This window comes from Bombina bombina, chromosome 5, assembly GCF_027579735.1.
Source record: "Bombina bombina isolate aBomBom1 chromosome 5, aBomBom1.pri, whole genome shotgun sequence".
In the NCBI taxonomy this organism is placed as follows: Eukaryota; Metazoa; Chordata; class Amphibia; order Anura; family Bombinatoridae; genus Bombina; species Bombina bombina.
Window position 1 is genome coordinate 199,601,638 of NC_069503.1, and position 22,921 is coordinate 199,624,558.

Below are 22,921 nucleotides of genomic sequence, written 5' to 3' on the forward strand. Positions count from 1 at the left end.
GGATCCTCAAGCAGTACTGATAGATGTTCTAGCAGTACCCTGGTCGTTCAACCTGGCTTATGTGTTTCCACCATTTCCTCTCCTTCCTCGTTTGATTGCCAGAATCAAACAGGAGAGAGCTTTGGTGATCTTGATAGCTCCTGCGTGGCCACGCATGACGTGGTATGCAGACCTGGTGGACATGTCATCTCTGCCACCATGGACTCGACGGGACCTTCTCATTCAAGGTCCATTCCAGCATCCAAATCTAATTTCTCTGCAACTGACTGCGTGGAGATTGAACGCTTGATTCTATCAAAGCGGGGTTTCTCGGAGTCGGTCATAGATACCTTGATTCAGGCTCGAAAGCCTGAAAATCTATCATAAGATATGGCGTAAATATCTTTTTTGGTGCGAATCCAAAGGCTACTCCTGGAGTAAAATCAGGATTCCTAGGATTTTGTCTTTTCTCCAAGAGGGATTGGAGAAAGGATTGTCAGCTAATTCCCTAAAAGGACAGATATCAGCTCTGTCTATTCTGTTGCACAAGCATCTGGCAGATGTTCCAGACGTTCGGGCTTTTTGTCAGGCTTTAGCTAGAATTAAGCCTGTGTTTAAACCTGTTGCTCCGCCATGAAGTTTAAATTTAGTTCTGAAAGTTCTTCAGGGGGTTCCGTTTGAACCCATGCATTCCATAGATATTAAGCTTTTATCTTGGAAAGTTTTGTTCCTAGTTGCTATCTCTTCAGCTTGAAGAGTTTCTGAACTATCTGCATTACAATGTCACTCACCTTATCTTGTGTTCCATGCTGATAAGGTGGTTTTGCGTACCAAGCCTGGATTCCTACCTAAGGTTGTTACTGACAGGAATATCAATCAGGAGATTGTTGTTCCTTCTCTGTGTCCTAATCCTTCTTGTAAGAAGGAACGTCTGTTGCACAACTTGGACGTGGTTCGTGCTTTGAAATTCTATTTACAGGCAACCAAAGATTTTCGTCAAACATCTTCTTTGTTGTCTATGCTGGAAAGCGTAGGGGTCAAAGGGCTACGGCGACTTCTCTTTCCTTTTGGCTGAAAAGCATCATCTGTTTGGCTTATGAGACTGCTGGACAGCAGCCTCCTGAAAGGATTACAGCTCATTCTACTAGAGCGGTAGCTTCCACATGGGCTTTTAAAAATGATTCTTCTGTTGAACAGATTTGTAAGGCTGCGACTTGGTCTTCGCTCCATACCTTTTCAAAATTTTACAAATTTGATACTTTTGCTTCTTCGGAGGCTATTTTTGGGAGAAAGGTTTTGCAAGCAGTGGTGCCTTCAGTTTAGGTTTCTGTCTTGAAATCCGTGAATCCGTGGACTCGGTACATCGCAAAAGAAAGAAATTTATCAGGTAAGCATAAATTTTGTTTTTAACTAGGTAGCTATTAAATAGTTATTTACTATTAAATAGCTATTGTACCAAGTTAAAATAAATACAAAGTTGCCTGTAAAATAAATATAAATCCTAAAATAGCTACAATGTAACTATTAGTTATATTGTAGCTATATTAGGGTTTATTTTATAGGTAAGTATTTAGTTTTAAATAGGAATAATTTATTTAATTATAGGAATATTATTTCGTTTAATTTAAATTATATTTGTTAGGGGGTGTTAGGGTTAGGGTTAGACTTAGGTTTAGGGGTTAATAACTTTATTATAGTAGCGGCGACGGTGCGGGCGGGAGATTGGGGTTAATAATTGTAGGTACGTGGCAGCGATGTTAGGGATTGCAGATTAGGGGTTAAAAAAATTATGATAGCGTTTTTTCGAGGCGAGAGTGCGGCGGTTTAGGGGTTAATACATTTATTATAGTGGCGACGAGGTCCGGTCGGCAGATTAGAGGTTAATAAGTGTAGTTAGGTAGCGGCGACGTTGGGGGGAGGGGGGCAGATTAGGGGTTAATAAATATAATATAGGGGTCGGCGATGTTAGGGGCAGCAGATTAGGGGTTCATAGGTATAATGTAGGTGGCGGCGGTGTCCGGTCGGCAGATTAGGGGTTACATTTTTTTATTAGGTTGGCGGCGATGTGGGGGGGCCTCGGTTTAGGGGTACATAGGTAGTTTATGGGTGTTAGTGTACTTTAGAGCACAGTAGTTAAGAGCTTTATATTCACGCGTTAGCCCATAAAGCTCTTAACTACTGACTTTTTTTGGCGGTAGGAGTCTTGTCGGTAGAGGGTCTACCGCTCACTTCTCCCAAGACGCCAAATACCAGCGTTAGGCAGATCCCATTGAAAAGATAGGATACGCAATTGGCGTGTAGGGATCTGCGGTAGTCTGGAATCGCGGTAGGGAAGTAAGCTTTAGACCCTTTCCTGCCTGACTCTAAATACCAGCGGGCGGCCAAAAGCAGCGTTAGGACGCCTTAACGCTGCTTTTGACGGCTAACTCCAAACTCTAAATCTAGGCGTTTGTTTCTTGCATTAAAGGGACATGAAAGTGATAGGAAAGTCAAAATGAATATTTCATGATTTAGATATAGCATGCAATTCTAAACAACTTCCTAATTTACTTCTATTATCTAATTTGCTTCATTTTCTTGGTATCCTTTGTTAAAAACTTAGACAGCTTCAGGAGCAGCAATGCAATATATATAAATATATATATATATATATATATATATATATATATATCTGATTGTGTAGAAAATAAACTCACTTTTTGCCTCCCCCTATGTTGAGATTATATATATATATATATATATATATATATATATATATATATATATATATATATATATATATATATATATATATGTCATTGGCTCAGCCAATGTGTTAACTCCAAGTAGTGCATTAATGCTCTTTAAAAAAAATAAAAAATTTACCAGTAGATTGAAGCAGATTTGATAATATAAGTAAAGTGGAAAGTTTTTAAAAATTGTGTAATCTTGAAAGAAAAATGTTGGGTTTCATGTCCATTTAAAAAAGCTTTGTAATATACTGTCATTATTTTTGTCCCATTTTCTGTAATTTAAAGGGACACTGAACCCAAATTTATTCTTTTGTAATTCAGAAAGAGCATGCAATTTTAAGCAACTTTCTAATTTACTCCTATTATCAATTTTTCTTCGTTCTATTGCTATCATTATTTGAAAAAGAAGGCATCTAATCTTTTTTTTGGTTTCAGTACTCTGGACAGAACTTTTTTATTGGTGGATGAATTTATTCGCCAATCAGCAAGGACAACCCAGGTTGTTCACCAAAATGGGCCGGCATCTAAACTTACATTCTTGCATTTCAAATAAAGATACCAAGAGAATGAAGAATATTTGATAATAGGAGTAAATTAGAAAGTTGCTTAAAATTGCATGCTCTATCTGAATCACAAAATATTTTTTTTGGGTACAGTGTCCCTTTAACTGTGAAAATTGTGGGCTTTCCTATTCCTGTTAGAAGTAGAAATGCAGATTCCAGACTTAACTGCTATATTCCACACATGTCATTGGCTGCTCTCTCATTTAAAACTGTCCCTTACTGGTATCAGCAGAAAGGAAACCTAGGTTTATGGTGGCACCCATTGCTTTATGAACTACTAACCGTAGTGTGCAACCTTAAAGGGACAGTCTAGTCCAAAACAAACTTTCATTATTCCGATAGGGCATGTAATTTTAAACAATTTTCAAATTTACATCTATCACCAATTTTGCTTTGTTCTCTTGGTATTCTTAGTGGAAAGCTAAACCTAGGAGGTTCATATGCTAATGTCTAAGCCCTTGAAGGCCGCCTCTCATCTCAGGGCATTTTGACAGTTTTTCACCACTAGAGGGTGTCAGTTTGTGTGTTTCATATAGATAACACTGTGCTCATGCACGTGGAGTTCCTAGGAGCCAGCACTGATTGGCTAAAATGCAAGTCTGTCAAAAGAACTGAAATAAAAGGGCAGTTTGCAGAGGCTTAGATACAAGATAATCACAGAGGTAAAAAGTATATTAATATAACTGTGTTGGTTATGCAAAACTAGGGAATGGGTAATAAAGGGCTTATCTATCTTTTAAAATAAATATTCTGGTGTAGACTGTCCCTTTTAAAGGAACATGAAACCCAAATATTTACTTTCATAATTTAGAAAGAGAATGCAATTTAAACAACTTTTCAAGTTACTTATATTATCCATGGAATATTATTATAATTTGCTTTATTCTCTTGATATCCTGTTGGAAAGCATATCTAAATAGGCTCAGTAGCTGCTGATTGGTGCCTTGTGTGTCTGGCTCACCCATGTGCATTGCTATTTCTTCAACAAAGGATATCTGAAGAATGAAGCAAATTAAATAATAATAGTAAATTAGAATGTTGTTTAAAACTGTATTCTCTACCTTAATCATGAAAGAGAAACATTTTGGGTTTAATTTCCCTTTAAATACGGGGAAGCAATGCTGGGCGGGCTGGGGCAAAGATGTATACGCCCCTGCCTGTCTGACTTTGATAAATCTAACCCCATATGTTTCTCCTTATTAGTTCTCCCTTTGTGTTCTGTGTTAAAGTTAAAATTAAATGTATTGGATAGTTTGACATTTTAAACAAATTTACTTCTATTATTAATGTTGCCTAGTACGCTTTCTATTCTTTGTTAAAGAGTTGTCCTCAGTGAGTTCAGGAGCATGCCTGTGTCTTTAACCATCTGGCTACAGTGTGTGCAACAATGTTATCTGTCGCGCCCTAACTCATTTTTGGAGGGTGGACTCCTGATAGGGGTGTCTCTTCCCTTGGGCTGGGAATTACGAGTGAGTCTTGTTCCCATTCTCCGGTTTAGTACGGTTATCTTCCTCTGTGAGGTCTGATTCCTTCAGATGAGGTATTAGTTTTTCCTGGGGTGGTGTTTGTTTTTAAACGATTCTGGGGCCTGGGCCCAGAGGTCTTGTCTTGAATCGTTAGGGATGTCTGGAGACTTATGATCCTGCGGACTGGTTCAGGGCGACCCAGTTTTTCCCGGGAACACAGGCTTTGGCCTAGCTCGTTGAGCTTGCTGCAGCTGAGCCAGGATTGCGTTCACCTTTGGGTGCTGGCATGTTCCTTTGGGCCTGTTTTTTCCTTGGAAAGTGCCCCACAATGGTTTAGTTGTAGGCTTTGCAGGCTCGTAAGCTGATAATTGCGTTCATTTCCAGCTTATGGCTACATGTTCACAATGCATGTCCTTTCATTTTGTTGGACTTTTACGAAGTGTGTTCGGGAATTTTATCTCTGTTTGATCAACAGTGGTTGATCAGACTATGACTTTCTTGTCTTGTAAGCATGTGCGCTGTCCTTTTATCTGTGCTCTCCCTTTTGAGGAGGTAGTTTGTCTTCCTTAAGAGGTGGGGTTTTCCTCTCTCGGGAGGTTCGTTGTCCTGCCCTGTGTGTAGGAGGTTGGATCAGGTGCTAGGGGTCTGCTGTTCTGGGGCTTGTTCTGTTCCAACTAGGGAAGTTGAGGTCTCCATGTCGGAACTGTTATAGAGAGTTGTGCCATGCCTTTTAAGGCAGCTACTGCACTTTTCTCTGTTCAGGTCCTTGGGGGTTCTCCTTGGGAGTACCTATAGTGGAAAAGTGGATTGGGTTGGCACCCGAGCTCTGTTGGTGTGGGTGAGTTCCTCCCATTCTTTCCATTCCCTGGGAGCTTGTGGTTGGGTATCTCTCTGTCTTTCAGATGTGCCTGCCGCCCTGGTGTTTGGAGCAGGATCTGTGATCTGTTACTTTGCTGCTTCGTCCTCGGGTCTTCGAGGTACGGTGAGCCTCCTTGAGGGCTCTGTGTCTTCTCCACGTTCAGGTTCTGTGGGAAGGATTGGCGGCTCTTGGATAGCCCGTGGCTGCTTAGTGGATGCTTGGCAGTCTGACGGTTTGGAACCTATCTTCAGCTGCTCTTTACTTGCCCTGCAAGTTTTAAAATTTCAGAGTCATCTTTGAATGACTGTAGCGTGCAGTGTTTATCTAATCGTGCTGCACGTGGTTTCGGTTTCTGAAGATTTTGTTATCTGAGCAACCTTTGTGACTCTGGGGTCTTTCGTCTTCAGTTGTCTTCTAGGGTGCGGTTGCACTGTGTTTGGAAGAAGATCTCTGTTTCAGGTTCCCAGTCCTACCCCATGGTTTCTGTACAATCTGGGGTCTGGGCGTTGCATCCCCTTGTTTTGAGTACGATGGGTCTCTGTGTCAGGGTTTTTTCCCTGATCTGTTTGCCATGTGCTGCTGGCAGCCATTTTACTCACCTCTCTTGCTGACTCTGGTGCATACTGTGTTATGCTGCTCATTTTTTGCACTTCTTGTCTGAGTCTGATTCCTGGCACCCTGACATTACGCAAGGGCCATGAATCCTGATGGTGATTATAATCACACCTTTATTAATAGCAAAAAATAATAAAAAGTCCACAAGTCAAATAACAAGCCAGGAATCAAAACAAGAACTGGTAGTCAGACGAGTCGAGTCAGGAGCCAAAGCGAATAGTCAGACGAGCCAGAATCAGGAACAAGGAGAACAGCAGAGTCAGGAACAAGCCAGGGACCAGGAGGGACGTCAGACAGACAGGTAATACACAGAAGCTCTCACAAACAGGTCTGAGACATTGCAACGGAGGAACTGTTCCAGAACTTGATTAGACCGTTCCGCAGCTCAATTGGATTGAGGATGATATGCAGAGGAGAAGGAAAGCTGGATCCCCATTTGAGCACAAAAGGAACACCAAAATATGGAGACAAACTGCCTACCCCAATACGACACTATCTCCTTGGTTAACCCATGTAAACGGAAGACCTCCCGGGCAAAAATTGAAGCAAGCTCCTGAGCGGTAGGCAACTTCTTCAAGGGAATGTAATGCTCCTGCTGTTTTCCAGGAATTTATTAATGTTGTCCTACGAGATATGTTGCAACAGTGTGTTGTGGTGTACCTAGACGACATCCTCATACACTCATCCACACTTGAGGCTCATCGTTCTGATGTTACACGGGTTCTTCAGAGACTACGTGAGAACGGCCTGTTTTGTAAACTCGAGAAATGTGAGTTCCATCAGACTCAAGTAACCTTCCTAGGTTATGTTATCTCCGTTGCAGGGTTCCCCATGGATCCTGACAAGTTATCTGCAGTGGCCTCGCCCAGTTGGTCTTCGGTCTATTCAACGTTTTTTGGAGTTCAATTACTATAGAAAGTTTATTGAAAACTTTTCTTCCTTGGTCAAACCTATCACAGACATGACCCGTAAAGAGAATGATCCACTCCATTGATTACCTACTGCCATTAAGGTCTTTGATAGTCTTAAGACTGCCTTTGCTGCCGTTCCAGTTCTGGCTCATCCTAACCCTGTCCTGCCTTTCGTTCTTGAGGTCGATGCATCTGAGACTGGAGTAGGTGCCCTCTTGTCTCAACGTCCTACACCTGACGGTTCCTTGCATCCGTGTGGTTTCTTCTATAAGAAATTGTCTCCAGCGGAGTGCAATTATGAAATTGGCGACAGGGAATTACTGACCATAATTTTGGCACTCAAGGAATGGAGGCACCTTCTCCAGGCTACTAACGCGCCAGTGCTCATTCGTACTGACCACAAGAATTTAACTTATCTATCTGAAGCAAAATGTTTGTCGCCCTGACAGGCCAGATGGGCGCTATTTGTGTCTCGGTTTAATTATGTGGTCTCCTACCTGCCTGGTAGTATGTATGTTAGGGCTGATTCCCTCTCTCGACAATTTTCGCCTCTGTCCAAGGAGGAGTCTGTACCTACTCCAGTTATACCTCCTGACCATATTTTGGCTACCATACGTACTAATTTGACTTCTCCCTTGGGGGAGGAGGTCCTGGCTGCACAAACCAATGCACCTCCTGAGAAACCTAGTGGTAAGTGTTTTGTTCCTGAGAATCTTCAAACTAAACTTTTGCACACTTACCAGGTCACCCAGGCAAGAACCAAATGATTTGGTGGCCAGCTCTTTGTTCTGATGTTGCTGCGTATGTTGCCTCCTGCTCAGTTTGTGCACAGAATAAGACTCCTCGACGTCTTCCTGTGGGTCTTCTTCAACCTATTGCTAATGGTGAGCGTCCTTGGACACATCTTTCCATAGACTTCATTGTCGAGCTCCCTGTTTCCAATGGCAATACTGTTATCCTTATGGCGGTTGACCGTTTTTCTAAAATGTCAGCTTGCATTCCCTTGAAGAAGTTGCCTACCGCTCAGGAGTTTGCTTCAATTTTTGCCCGGGAGGCCTTACGTTTACATGGGTTACCCAAGGAGATAGTGTCGGACCGGGGTAGCCAGTTTGTCTTCAGATTTTGGCGTTCCTTTTGTGCTCAAATGGGGATCCAGCTTTCCTTCTCCTTGGCATATCACCCTCAATCCAATGGGGCTGTGGAACCGTCTAATCAAGCTTTGGAACAGTTCCTCCGTTGCTATGTCTCAGATCACCACAATAATTGGTCTGAACTGTTACCTTGTGCAGAGTTTGCTCGTAATAGTGCTATTAATGCTTCCTCCAAGTTATCCCCGTTCATGGCGAATTATGGGTTTCAACCATCCTTGTTGCCCGATTCATTCATGTCTCAATGTATTTCGGCTTTGGAGGAGCATCTCCGGCAACTCCGTTCCACGTGGGTGCAGATTCAGGATTGCCTTCATCGTTCTATGCAGCGCCAAAAGTTCCAGGCTGATCGTAGGCGTTTGCCCGCGCCTTCCTACCAGGTTGGTGAGAGAGTTTGGCTGTCCTCCCGCAAATTGAACCTTCGTGTGGCTTCCAATAAACTGGCTCCCCGTTATGTTGGTCCTTTTCGAATACTCCGACGGGTCAATCCTGTGGCCTACGCTCTTGATCTTCCTCCTGCAATGCGCATCTCCAATGTTTTTCATGTCTCCCTCTTGAAACCATTGGTTTGTAATCGGTTTACCATTGTGTTGCCTCGTCCCCGCCCCTGCCCTATCTTTGTTGACAACTATGAGGAGTATGAGGTCAGCAGCATTATTGACTCTCGTATGTCCAGGGGCCGCGTACAGTATTTGGTTCACTGGAGGGGCTACGGTCTGGAGGAGCGTTCATGGGTTCCCTCCTCTGATGATCATGCTCCCGCCCTCCTCCGTGCCTTCTATACCCGTTTCCCCAATAAGCCTTTTGTCCTCCTGCGGGGGAGGGGTCGTTGAGGGGAGGGTACTGTCAGGGTTATCTATTCTACATTCCCACGGGTGGAAAGTGAATCTGGAGAAGAGTTCCCTGGTACCAGACACAAGGGTTTGTTTCTTAGGAACAATTATAGATTCTCTGTCTAAACTTCTGGCTTCTTGCCTTTCTCATCAGTCCCCTGTCCGTCCATTAGTTTCTTAGTGTATGGAAGTAATTGGTCTGATGGTTGCTTCCATGGACATCATTCCTTTTGCTGGGTTCCATTTGTGACCCCCTACAGTTATGCATGCTCAGACAAGGGAACGGAGATCACTCAGATCTCTCTCAGAGGATATCTCTGGATCCACTATCAAGAGATTCTCTTGCTTGGTGGATTTCGCAGGACCATCTGTCTCAGGGTACATGCTTCCTAAAGCCGTCCTGGGTTATTGTGACCTCAGACGACAGCCTGACATGTTGGGGAGCGGTTTGGGGTTCTTTAAAGGCTCAGAGTCTTTGGACTCGAGAGGATTTTTTCTCTCCCCATAAACATCCTAGAGTTGAGAGCAATCTTCATTGCCTTAACAGCCTGGTATCAAGGAACATATAATGATAAAAACATAAATGGTAAAAAAAAAATCAAATAATAAAAAAATTCAAAACACAAAGTCTTATGAGTCCAAATAGAAACCAATAATATGGTCACAGAAAAAAGGGGGTTCCCAGATGGAGTTGGAATATTCGGAATCTCCTCTCCAGAAAAAAACAAAACCAAGATGGAGAATCTGTGAAGAGAAATCACAAAACAGAGGGCGCCTCCTAGTGGGATACTGTGGTTGCAGAGAGAAATACAGATGTCTTGTGTTAGTATTATACTCACTAGAGTGGCAGCACCCACCTGTGCTTAGTCTAACTTACTGTGTTCTCTGTGTCCCAGCTCACTGTTTCCAGGCCAGGGATCAATGGACACAAACTCCTGGTGTCCGCTCCGGATCAAGAAACAAGCTCAGACTTCCAGTAAATTCGATATAAGTTTATTAAAATCCAAATTGAAAACTAAGGGTGCAAACAATCACCCAAAGTGTATAAAAACAATCAAATATACAGATTGCAACACGTTTCTCAGCTAAAATGTAAACCCAATAATAAGGGGCTGAGTGATGATGTAGACATAAAACAAATTACAGCATATTAAATACAATATTTTTTGGTGATTAACAACATTCCTATTAAAATAATACGGTCACATATGGATTTAACATCTCAAATTGGCATTGTTATATAGACTCTATCCATATTATATTCATGCTTTATTGCAACTCTTACTTTATTTTCCTATGGTGATCGATTGTTCACACATTTTGAAGCTTTTTTATTGAGACAATAGTGTATTTTATTTAGAGGTGTGCATCTTCACTGGTCTCACGATTTGATTCGACTATGATTATCCTGTCTACGATTCAATTCTGCGATGCATCACGATGCATAACAATTACTGCCCATGATTTTCATGAACTTGTTCTATTCCATATTTATATATATATATATATATAGCACACAGATATAAAATATATATATATATATATATATATACTATATAATATGTGTATGTATGTATAAATATATATGTAATCTTTGAAACAACTGTGAAAGATGGGACAGCGCTCATAAAAATAATATAATATGCACAGAAAGAAATGTATCTGTAGATTTATTTTAAAAAGGAAAGTGTAAATGCACAGTGAGAAATAATGAGTCTGGAGTTCCAGAGTAGCTTTGTCTCCCTAACTACAGCTGCATGTTCAAGGGAGTCTGTCTCCGGGTTTTACACCAGCTGCACCACATCAGGACTTTGTGTGCACACTGCGCAGATATCTGACACGGAGAGCACTCTCAACAGACCTCATGGGTCAACAGATTTATGGGTTGCTATTAGATATAGTAAGTTAAGTTTTACAAAAGGCACACAATTGCCTCTCAAATGTTGAAAACTGTATAAATTGTGGTACTTTTGTAAAACTTGACTTACTATATTTAATAGCAACCCATAAATGCTTGTTTGGGCTAGGGATATGACAGAGAGCAAACATTCATCAGAGACCGCTACAGTAAACAGTGAATCGATAATACAAGAAAAGATTCACTGTTTACATCAGGCTGCTGTCGGCATTAGGTGTCATAAAAATTCCTGACCGGAACATTTGTGTGTGAGGGAGGAGGTCTGTTGAGAGTGCTCTCCGTGTCAGATATCTGCACAGTGTGCACACAGAAAGTCCTGATGTGGTGCAGCTGGTGTAAAACCTGGAGACAGACTCTCGTATGTCGGCTTCTCTGAATATACTGCTCTGTGAGAGAGGTGGGGTCATGTGACGTTACGCAATGACGTCACTGACCCCTGAATAGATTCAGGTCTGCACTTGCATTGATGCACCATCGTTAACGACAGCATCACAATGCATCACTGATTATTTTCAGCAGCTCTAATGTTTTTACACACTCTAGGTTTTAGATAGATAATAGTATTTTACTATTAACCACTTTTGATTGTATGGGTAGGGGGTGGGTCGCGATTGGGTTTTGTGATTGGTCAGTTTGTATTTAAAAGCTAGAGCTTCTATTTTATTAACAGATGCCTGATGAAACGGCTAGCATAGCTGAGAAACGCATTGCAATCTGTATATTTGATTGGTTTTATACACTTTGGGTGATTGCACCTTTAGTTTTTAATTTGGATTTTAATAAACTTATATCGAATTCACTGGAAGCCTGAGCTTGTTTCTTGATCCGGAGCTGACACCGGGAGTTTGTGTCCATTTATCCCTGGCCTGGGAACACTGAGCTGGGACACTGAGAGACCCCAGTAGGTCTGACTCAGCACAAGTAGGTGCTGCCACTCTTGTGAGTATAATACACAATACATCTGTATTTCTCACGGCAACCACAGTATCACACTAGGAGGCGCCCTCTGTTTTGTGATTTCTCTTCACAGATTCTCCATCTGTGATTCTAATAGCTCCTGCCTGGCCTCGCAGGATCTGGTGTAGATGTCATCTCTTCCTCCTTGGAGGTTGCCCTTGAGGAAGGACTTTCTTTTTTAGGGTCATTTCTTCCATCCAAATCTAATTTCTCTGAAGTTGATTGCTTGGAAATTGAACACCTAGTTTTGGCTATGCGTGGTTTTTCTGAGAACGTCATTGATACCATGCTTCAGGCTCGTAAACCTGTTAGTTGTAAGATTTACCATAAGGTATGGACTAAATCTCTTTATTGGTGTGAATCGAAGGGTTTATCTTGGAGTAGGTTGAGGGTCCTTCGGATTTTGTCTTTTCTTCAGGATGGTCTGTAGAAAGGATTATCAGTCAGTACTCTGAAAGGTCAGATTTCTGCACTGTCTATTCTTTTGCACAAGCGTCTAGCAGATCTGCCAGATGTTCAATCCTTTGTGCAGGCCTTGGTCAGAATCAGGCCTGTGTTTAAGCCTGTTGCTCTACTTTGGAATCTTAATCTCGCTCTTAAAGTTCTGCAGAGGGCTACGTTTGAGCCTATGCATTCAGTTGATATTAAGTTATCTTGGAAAGTTTTGTTTCTCCTTGCTATCTCTTCTGTTCGCAGGGTTTCAAAGCTTTTGGCTCTGCGGTGCGATACCCCTTACCTTATTTTTCATGCAGATAAGGCGGTTCTTCGTACTAAGTTGGCATTTCTTCCCAAAGTGGTATCAGATTGCAATATCAATCAGGAAATCGTTGTTCCTTCTTTTTGTCCTAATCCTTAGTCTCAGAAGGAACGCCTGTTACATAACCTGGATGTTGTGTGTGTGCTCCAAAGTTTTACCTTCAAGCAACTAAAGATTTTAGGCAGTCATCTGACCTGTTCATTAATTTCTCTGGTAAGGGTCAGTAGGCCACTTCTACTACCCTTTCTTTCTCTGGTTGAGAAGTGTTATCAGGCTGGCTTATGAGACAGCTGGACACACAGGTCTGTCTCTTCTTCCTGGGCTTTCAAAAATAAAGCTTCTGTGGAACAAATCTGCAAGGCAGCCACTTGGTCCTCATTGCATACTTTTTACAAATTCTACAAATTTTATACTTTTGAACCAGCTTAGTCTTCCTTTGGGAGAAAAGGTCTTCAAGCGGTGGTGCCTTCTGTTTAGATACGCCTGTCTTGTTCTCTCTCCCTTTCATTCTGTGTCCTCTAGCTTGGGTATTAGTTCCCACTAGTAATTGGAATGAAATTGTGGACTCTCCATGCCATTGGAAAGAAAACAAAATTTATGCTTACCTGATACATTTCTTTCTTTCCTGGCATGGAGAGTCCACGACCCGCCCTTAATTAATGTTTAAGACGGCAGTTTTTCTTTGTATAAACCTCAGACACCTCTGTACCCTTGTATTATCTTCTATTTCCATTTTCCTTTTGCCAAATGACTGGGGATTATGGGTAATGGGAGTGACACTTAACAGCTCTGCTGGGGTGTTCTTTGCCGCCTCCTGCTGGCCAGGAGTTGAATTTCCACTAGTAATTGGAATAAAATCGTGGACTCTTCATGCCAGGAAAGAGAGAAATTTGTCAGGTAAGCATAAATTTAGTTTTCTTTCATGTAATTAACAAGAGTCCATGAGCTAGTGACGTATGGGATATACATTCCTACCAGGAGGGGCAAAGTTTCCCAAACCTTAAAATGCCTATAAATACACCCCTCACCACACCCACAAATCAGTTTTACAAACTTTGCCTCCAAGGGAGGTGGTGAAGTAAGTTTGTGCTAGATTCTACGTTGATATGCGCTCCGCAGCAAGTTGGAGCCCGGTTTTCCTCTCAGCGTGCAGTGAATGTCAGAGGGATGTGAAGAGAGTATTGCCTATTGAATGCAGTGATCTCCTTCTACGGGGTCTATTTCATAAGGTTCTCTGTTATCGGTCGTAGAGATTCATCTCTTACCTCCCTTTTCAGATCGACGATATACTCTTATATTTACCATTTCCTCTACTGATTCTCGTTTCAGTACTGGTTTGGCTTTCTACAAACATGTAGATGAGTGTCCTGGGGTAAGTAAGTCTTATTTTCTGTGACACTCTAAGCTATGGTTGGGCACTTTATTTATAAAGTTCTAAATATATGTATTCAAACATTTATTTGCCTTGACTCAGAATGTTCAACTTTCCTTATTTCCAGACAGTCAGTTTCATATTTGGGATTATGCATTGAATTATCATATTTTTTCTTACCTCAAAAATTTGACTTTTTTCCCTGTGGGCTGTTAGGCTCGCGGGGGCTGAAAATGCTTCATTTTATTGCGTCATTCTTGGCGCGGACTTTTTTGGCGCAAAAATTCTTTTCCGTTTCCGGCGTCATACGTGTCGCCGGAAGTTGCGTCATTTTTTGACGTTATTTTGCGGCAAAGATGTCGGCGTTCCGGATGTGGCGTCATTTTTGTCTCCACATTATTTAAGTCTCATTATTTATTGCTTCTGGTTGCTAGAAGCTTGTTCACTGGCATTTTTTTCCCATTCCTGAAACTGTCATTTAAGGAATTTGATCAATTTTGCTTTATATGTTGTTTTTTTCTTTTACATATTGCAAGATGTTCCACGTTGCAACTGAGTCAGAAGATACTACAGGAAAATCACTGCACAGTGCTGGAGCTACCAAGCTAAGTCTGCTATAAACTTTTGGTATCTGTTTCTCCAGCTGTTATTTGTATTGCATGTCATGTCAAACTTATTAATGCAGATAAAATTTCCTTTAGTACTATTACATTACCTGTTGCTGTCCGTCAACATCTAATTTTCAGAGTGTTCCTGATAACATAAGAGATTTTATTTTTTAAATCCATTAAGAAGGCTATGTCTGTTATTTCTCCTTCTAGTATACATAAAAGTCTTTTAAAACTTCTCTTTTTTTCAGATGAATTTTTAAATGAACATCATCATTCTGATACTGATAATGGTTCTTCTGGTTCAGAGGTTTCTGTCTCAGAGGTTGATGCTGATAAATCTTTGTTCAAGATGGAATTTATTCGTTCTTTACTTAAAGAAGTGTTATTTGCATTAGAAATAGAGGATTCTGGTCCTCTTGATACTAAATGTAAACGTTTAAATAAGGTTTTTAAATCTCCTGTAGTTATTCCAGAAGTGTTTTATCTCCCTGATGCTATTTCTGAAGTAATTTCCAGGGAATGGAATAATTTGGGTAATTTATTTACTCCTTCTAGACGTTTAAGCAAATTATATCCTGTGCCATCTGACAGATTAGAGTTTTTTGGGACAAAAATCCCTAAGGTTATGGGGCTGTCTCTACTCCTGCTAATGTACTACTATTCCTATGGCAGATAGTACTTCATTTAAGGATCCTTTAGATAGGAAAATTGAATCTTTTCTAAGAAAAGCTTACTTATGTTCAGGTAATCTTCTTAGACCTGCTATATTTTTAGCGGATGTTGCTGCAGCTTCAACTTTTTGGTTAGAAGCTTTAGCGCAACAGGTAACAGATCATAATTTTATAGCATTATTATTATTCTATAACATGCTAATTATTTTATTGGTGATACCATCTTTTGATATCATTAGAGTTGATGTCAGGTATATGTCTCTAGCTATTTTAGCTAGAAAAGCTTTATGGATTAAACTTGGAATGCTGACATGTCTTCTAAGTCAACTTTGCTTTCCCTTTCTTTCCAGGGTAAATAATCATTTCGTTCCTTTCCTCACAACAAGGAACAAAAGCCTGATCCTTCATCCTCAGGAGCGGTATCAGTTTGGAAACTATTTCCAGTTTGGAATATATCCAAGCCTTATAGAAACCTATAGTCAGCTCCTAAGTACCTATGAAGGTGCGGCCCTTATTCCAGCTCAGCTGGTATGGGGCAGATTACGTTTTCTTCAAAGAAATTTGGATCAATTCTGTTCTTAATCTCTGGTTTCAGAAAGGTACAGAATTGGCTTCAAGTTAAGGCCTCCTGCTAAGAGATTCTTTTCTTTCCCGTGTCCCAGTTGACACAGCAAGGCTCAGCATTTCTGAAATGTGTTTCAGATCTAGAGTTGGCTGGAGTATTTATGCCAGTTCCAGTTCTGGAACAGGGGCTGGGGTTTTATTTTATCTCTTCATTGTACCAAAGAAGGTCAATTCCTTCAGACCAGTTCTGGATCTATCATTATTGAATCGTTATGTTAGGATACCAACATTCAAGATGGTTACTGTAGGACTATCCTGCCTTTTGTTTAGCAAGGGCATTATATGTCTACAATAGATTTACAGGATGTGTATCTGCATATTCCGATTCATCCAGATCACTTTTAGTGTCTGAGATTCTCTTTTTAGACAAGCATTACCAGTTTTGTGGCTCTACTGTTTGGTCTAGCCTCAGTTCCAAGAATTTTTTTCAAAGGTTCTCGGTGCCCTTCTTCTGTAATCAGAGAATAGGGTTTTGGTATTTCCTTATTTGGACGATATCTTGGTACTTGCTCAGTCTTCTCATTTTCGAAGAATCTCATACGAATCGACTTGTGTTGTTTCTTCAAGTTCATGGTTGGAGGATCAATTTACCATTCAGTTCATTGATTCCTCAGACAAGGGTAACCTTTTTAGGTTTCTAGATAAATTCAGTGTCTATGACTCTGTCCTTGTCAGACAAGAGAAGTTTAACATTGATATCAGCTTGTCAAAACCTTCAGTCACAATCATTCCCTTTGGTAGCCTTATGCATGGAAATGTTGGGTCTTAGGACTGCCGCATCAGATGCGATCTCCTTTGCTCGTTTTCACATGCGACCTCTTCAGCTCTGTATGCTGAACCAATGGTGCAGGGATTACTCATTTCTGATTCTTCATCAGGATAAGGCGGTGTTGCGAACTTCTTTTGAATTTTACCTAAAGTTGTGAATTCCAACAACATTAGTAGAGAAATTGTGGTTCCTTCATTATGTCCTAATCCTAAGAATTCTAAGGAGAAATCGTTGCATTCTTTGGATGTTGTTAGAGCTTTGAAATATTATGTTGAAGCTACGAAATCTTTCTGTAAGACTTCTAGTCTATTTGTTATCTTTTCCGGTTCTAGGAAAGGCCAGAAAGCTTCTGCCATTTCTTTGGCATCTTGGTTGAAATCTTTAATTCATCTTGCCTATGTTGAGTCGGGTAAAATTCCGCCTCAGAGAATTACAGCTCATTCTACTAGGTCAGTATCTACTTCCTGGGCGTTTAGGAATGAAGCTTCGGTTGACCAGATCTGCAAAGCAGCAACTTGGTCCTCTTTGCATACTTTTACTAAATTCTACCATTTTGATGTATTTTCTTCTTCTGAAGCAGTTTTTGGTAGAAAAGTTCTTCAGGCAGCGGTTTCAGTTTGAATCTTCTGCTTATGTTTTTTGTTAAACTTTATTTTGGGTGTGGATTATTTTCAGCAGGAATTGGCTGTCTTTATTTTATCCCTCCCTCCCTAGTGACTCTTGTGTGGAAAGATCCACATCTTGGGTAGTCATTATCCCATACGTCACTAGCTCATGGACTCTTGTTAATTACATGAAAGAAAACATAATTTATGTAAGAACTTACCTGATAAATTCATTTCTTTCATATTAACAAGAGTCCATGAGGCCCACCCTTTTTTGTGGTGGTTATGATTTTTTTGTATAAAGCACAATTATTCCAATTCCTTATTTTATATGCTTCGCACTTTTTTTCTTATCACCCCACTTCTTGGCTATTCGTTAAACTGATTTGTGGGTGTGGTGAGGGGTGTATTTATAGGCATTTTAAGGTTTGGGAAACTTTGCCCCTCCTGGTAGGAATGTATATCCCATACGTCACTAGCTCATGGACTCTTGTTAATATGAAAGAAATGAATTTATCAGGTAAGTTCTTACATAAATTATGTTTTTTCATAAAAAAATCATTATTGATCATTTTTTTTTATAGGATGTTCTGGTCTCCTTTATGAAGCCATCAACTGTAGTGATTCACAAACTCGACCAAGCAACAGCATTAAGAGCGTTTAGCCTTTATTGCAGGATCAGTATTCATCTTCAACATAAGGTAGGATATTTTAATTATTATTATTTTAACAAATTGCAGCAGGTTAACTCATTTTGTATAAGTTTTTTTTCTTTTATGTATTCAGTTCAGTAGTGAAGGGAGAACGTATTTGTCTGTACTTGAAGAAATTGGTGTATGGATCGAAAGTAAAGTTCTTGCCAATCTAGAGAGCACATCAGAAGATCTGAAGGACCAAAAAATGTCTCAACAAATACTTAAGGTGGGATAATTTAACACTTTACCTTAAAGAGTCATGCATTCTGCAAGCACTAAATTATATTTCTCCAACATAGGTGTGTCCGGTCCACGGCGTCATCCTTACTTGTGGGATATTCTCTTCCCCAACAGGAAATGGCAAAGAGCCCAGCAAAGCTGGTCACATGATCCCTCCTAGGCTCCGCCTACCCCAGTCATTCTCTTTGCCGTTGTACAGGCAACATCTCCACGGAGATGGCTTAGAGTTTTTTAGTGTTTAACTGTAGTTTTTATTATTCAATCATGAGTTTGTTATTTTAAAATAGTGCTGGTATGTACTATTTACTCAGAAACAGAAAAGAGATGAAGATTTCTGTTTGTATGAGGAAAATGATTTTAGCAACCGTTACTAAAATCCATGGCTGTTCCACACAGGACTGTTGAGAGCAATTAACTTCAGTTGGGGGAACAGTGAGCAGTCTCTTGCTGCTTGAGGTATGACACATTCTAACAAGACGATGTAATGCTGGAAGCTGTCATTTTCCCTATGGGATCCGGTAAGCCATGTTTATTAAGATAGTAAATAAGGGCTTCACAAGGGCTTATTAAGACTGTAGACTTTTTCTGGGCTAAATCGATTCATTATTAACACATATTTAGCCTTGAGGAATCATTTAATCTGGGTATTTTGATAAGATTATATCGGCAGGCACTGTTTTAGACACCTTATTCTTTAGGGGCTTTCCCAAATCATAGGCAGAGCCTCATTTTCGCGCCGGTGTTGCGCACTTGTTTTTGAGAGGCATGACATGCAGTCGCATGTGTGAGGAGCTCTGATACTTAGAAAAGACTTTCTAAAGGCGTCATTTGGTATCGTATTCCCCTTTGGGCTTGGTTGGGTCTCAGCAAAGCAGATACCAGGGACTGTAAAGGGGTTAAAGTTAAAAACGGCTCCGGTTCCGTTATTTTAAGGGTTAAAGCTTCCAAATTTGGTGTGCAATACTTTTAAGTCTTTAAGACACTGTGGTGAAATTTTGGTGAATTTTGAACAATTCCTTCATATTTTTTCGCAATTGCAGTAATAAAGTGTGTTCAGTTTAAAATTTAAAGTGACAGTAACGGTTTTATTTTAAAACGTTTTTTGTACTTTGTTATCAAGTTTATGCCTGTTTAACATGTCTGAACTACCAGATAGACTGTGTTCTGAATGTGGGGAAGCCAGAGTTCCTTCTCATTTAAATAAATGTGATTTATGTGACAATGACAATGATGCCCAAGATGATTCCTCAAGTGAGGGGAGTAAGCATGGTACTGCATCATTCCCTCCTTCGTCTACACGAGTCTTGCCCACTCAGGAGGCCCCTAGTACATCTAGCGCGCCAATACTCCTTACTATGCAACAATTAACGGCTGTAATGGATAATTCTGTCAAAAACATTTTAGCCAAAATGAACACTTATCAGCGTAAGCGCGACTGCTCTGTTTTAGATACTGAAGAGCATGACGACGCTGATAATAATGGTTCTGAAGGGCCCCTAAACCAGTCTGATGGGGCCAGGGAGGTTTTGTCTGAGGGAGAAATTACTGATTCAGGGAACATTTCTCAACAAGCTGAACCTGATGTGATTACGTTTAAATTTAAGTTGGAACATCTCCGCATTCTGCTTAAGGAGGTATTATCCACTCTGGATGATTGTGACAAGTTGGTCATCCCAGAGAAACTATGTAAAATGGACAAGTTCCTAGAGGTCCCGGGGCTCCCAGAAGCTTTTCCTATACCCAAGCGGGTGGCGGACATTGTAAATAAAGAATGGGAAAGGCCCGGTATTCCTTTCGTCCCTCCCCCCATATTTAAAAAATTGTTTCCTATGGTCGACCCCAGAAAGGACTTATGGCAGACAGTCCCCAAGGTCGAGGGAGCGGTTTCCACTTTAAACAAACGCACCACTATACCCATAGAAGATAGTTGTGCTTTCAAAGATCCTATGGATAAAAAATTAGAAGGTTTACTTAAAAAGATGTTTGTTCAGCAGGGTTACCTTCTACAACCAATTTCATGCATTGTCCCTGTCGCTACAGCCGCGTGTTTCTGGTTCGATGAGCTGGTAAAGGCGGTCAATAGTGATTCTCCTCCTTATGAGGAGATTATGGACAGAATCAATGCTCTCAAATTGGCTAATTCTTTCACCTTAGACGCCACTTTGCAATTGGCTAGGTTAGCGGCTAAGAACTCTGGGTTTGCTATTGTGGCGCGCAGAGCGCTTTGGTTGAAATCTTGGTCAGCTGATGCGTCTTCCAAGAACAAGCTACTTAACATTCCTTTCAAGGGGAAAACGCTGTTTGGCCCTGACTTGAAAGAGATTATCTCTGATATCACTGGGGGTAAGGGCCACGCCCTTCCTCAGGATCGGCCTTTCAAGGCAAAAAATAAACCTAATTTTCGTCCCTTTCGTAGAAACGGACCAGCCCAAAGTGCTACGTCCTCTAAGCAAGAGGGTAATTCTTCTCAAGCCAAGCCAGCTTGGAGACCAATGCAAGGCTGGAACAAGGGAAAGCAGGCCAAGAAACCTGCCACTGCTACCAAGACAGCATGAAATGTTGGCCCCCGATCCGGGACCGGATCTGGTGGGGGGCAGACTCTCTCTCTTCGCTCAGGCTTGGGCAAGAGATGTTCTGGATCCTTGGGCGCTAGAAATAGTCTCCCAAGGTTATTTTCTGGAGTTCAAGGGGCTTCCCCCGAGGGGGAGGTTCCACAGGTCTCAGTTGTCTTCAGACCACATAAAAAGACAGGCATTCTTACATTGTGTAGAAGACCTGTTAAAAATGGGAGTGATTCATCCTGTTCCATTAGGAGAACAAGGGATGGGGTTCTACTCCAATCTGTTCATAGTTCCCAAAAAAGAGGGAACGTTCAGACCAATCTTAGATCTCAAGATCTTAAACAAGTTTCTCAGGGTTCCATCGTTCAAGATGGAAACCATTCGAACAATTCTTCCTTCCATCCAGGAAGGTCAATTCATGACCACGGTGGATTTAAAGGATGCGTATCTACATATTCCTATCCACAAGGAACATCATCGGTTCCTAAGGTTCGCATTCCTGGACAAGCATTACCAGTTCGTGGCGCTTCCTTTCGGATTAGCCACTGCTCCAAGGATTTTCACAAAGGTACTAGGGTCCCTTCTAGCTGTGCTAAGACCAAGGGGCATTGCCGTAGTACCTTACTTGGACGACATTCTGATTCAAGCGTCGTCCCTTCCTCTAGCAAAGGCTCACACGGACATTGTCCTGGCCTTTCTCAGATCTCACGGATGGAAAGTGAACGTGGAAAAGAGTTCTCTATCTCTGTCAACAAGGGTTCCCTTCTTGGGAACAATAATAGACTCCTTAGAAATGAGGATTTTTCTGACAGAAGCCAGAAAAACAAAGCTTCTAGACTCTTGTCGGATACTTCATTCCGTTCCTCTTCCTTCCATAGCGCAGTGCATGGAAGTGATAGGTTTGATGGTAGCGGCAATGGACATAGTTCCTTTTGCGCGCATTCATCTAAGACCATTACAACTGTGCATGCTCAGTCAGTGGAATGGGGACTATACAGACTTGTCTCCGAAGATACAAGTAAATCAGAGGACCAGAGACTCACTCCGTTGGTGGCTGTCCCTGGACAACCTGTCACAAGGGATGACCTTCCGCAGACCAGAGTGGGTCATTGTCACGACCGACGCCAGTCTGATGGGCTGGGGCGCGGTCTGGGGATCCCTGAAAGCTCAGGGTCTTTGGTCTCGGGAAGAATCTCTTCTACCGATAAATATTCTGGAACTGAGAGCGATATTCAATGCTCTCAAAGCTTGGCCTCAGCTAGCGAGGGCCAAGTTCATACGGTTTCAATCAGACAACATGACAACTGTTGCGTACATCAACCATCAGGGGGGAACAAGGAGTTCCCTAGCGATGGAAGAAGTGACCAAAATCATTCTATGGGCGGAGTCTCACTCCTGCCACCTGTCTGCTATCCACATCCCAGGAGTGGAAAATTGGGAAGCGGATTTTCTGAGTCGTCAGACATTGCATCCGGGGGAGTGGGAACTCCATCCGGAAATCTTTGCCCAAGTCACTCAACTGTGGGGCATTCCAGACATGGATCTGATGGCCTCTCGTCAGAACTTCAAAGTTCCTTGCTACGGGTCCAGATCCAGGGATCCCAAGGCGGCTCTAGTGGATGCACTAGTAGCACCTTGGACCTTCAAACTAGCTTATGTGTTCCCGCCGTTTCCTCTCATCCCCAGGCTGGTAGCCAGGATCAATCAGGAGAGGGCGTCGGTGATCTTGATAGCTCCTGCGTGGCCACGCAGGACTTGGTATGCAGATCTGGTGAATATGTCATCGGCTCCACCATGGAAGCTACCTTTGAGACGAGACCTTCTTGTTCAGGGTCCGTTCGAACATCCGAATCTGGTCTCACTCCAGCTGACTGCTTGGAGATTGAACGCTTGATCTTATCGAAGCGAGGGTTCTCAGATTCTGTTATCGATACTCTTGTTCAGGCCAGAAAGCCTGTAACTAGAAAGATTTACCACAAAATTTGGAAAAAATATATCTGTTGGTGTGAATCTAAAGGATTCCCTTGGGACAAGG

The 22,921-nt window shown here is 41.6% G+C and overlaps 1 protein-coding gene across 1 annotated transcript in view; it reads left to right on the plus strand.

Moving 5' to 3' along the window:
* The window catches only part of NCAPG2 (non-SMC condensin II complex subunit G2), a 365,294-nt gene that overhangs the window by 184,431 nt on the left and 157,942 nt on the right, over positions 1-22,921 (plus strand). The window contains exons 20-21 of the mRNA XM_053713827.1: positions 17,975-18,091; positions 18,177-18,311. Coding sequence (XP_053569802.1) covers positions 17,975-18,091; positions 18,177-18,311 — 252 coding nt within the window. The remainder of the gene's footprint in view (positions 1-17,974; positions 18,092-18,176; positions 18,312-22,921) is intronic.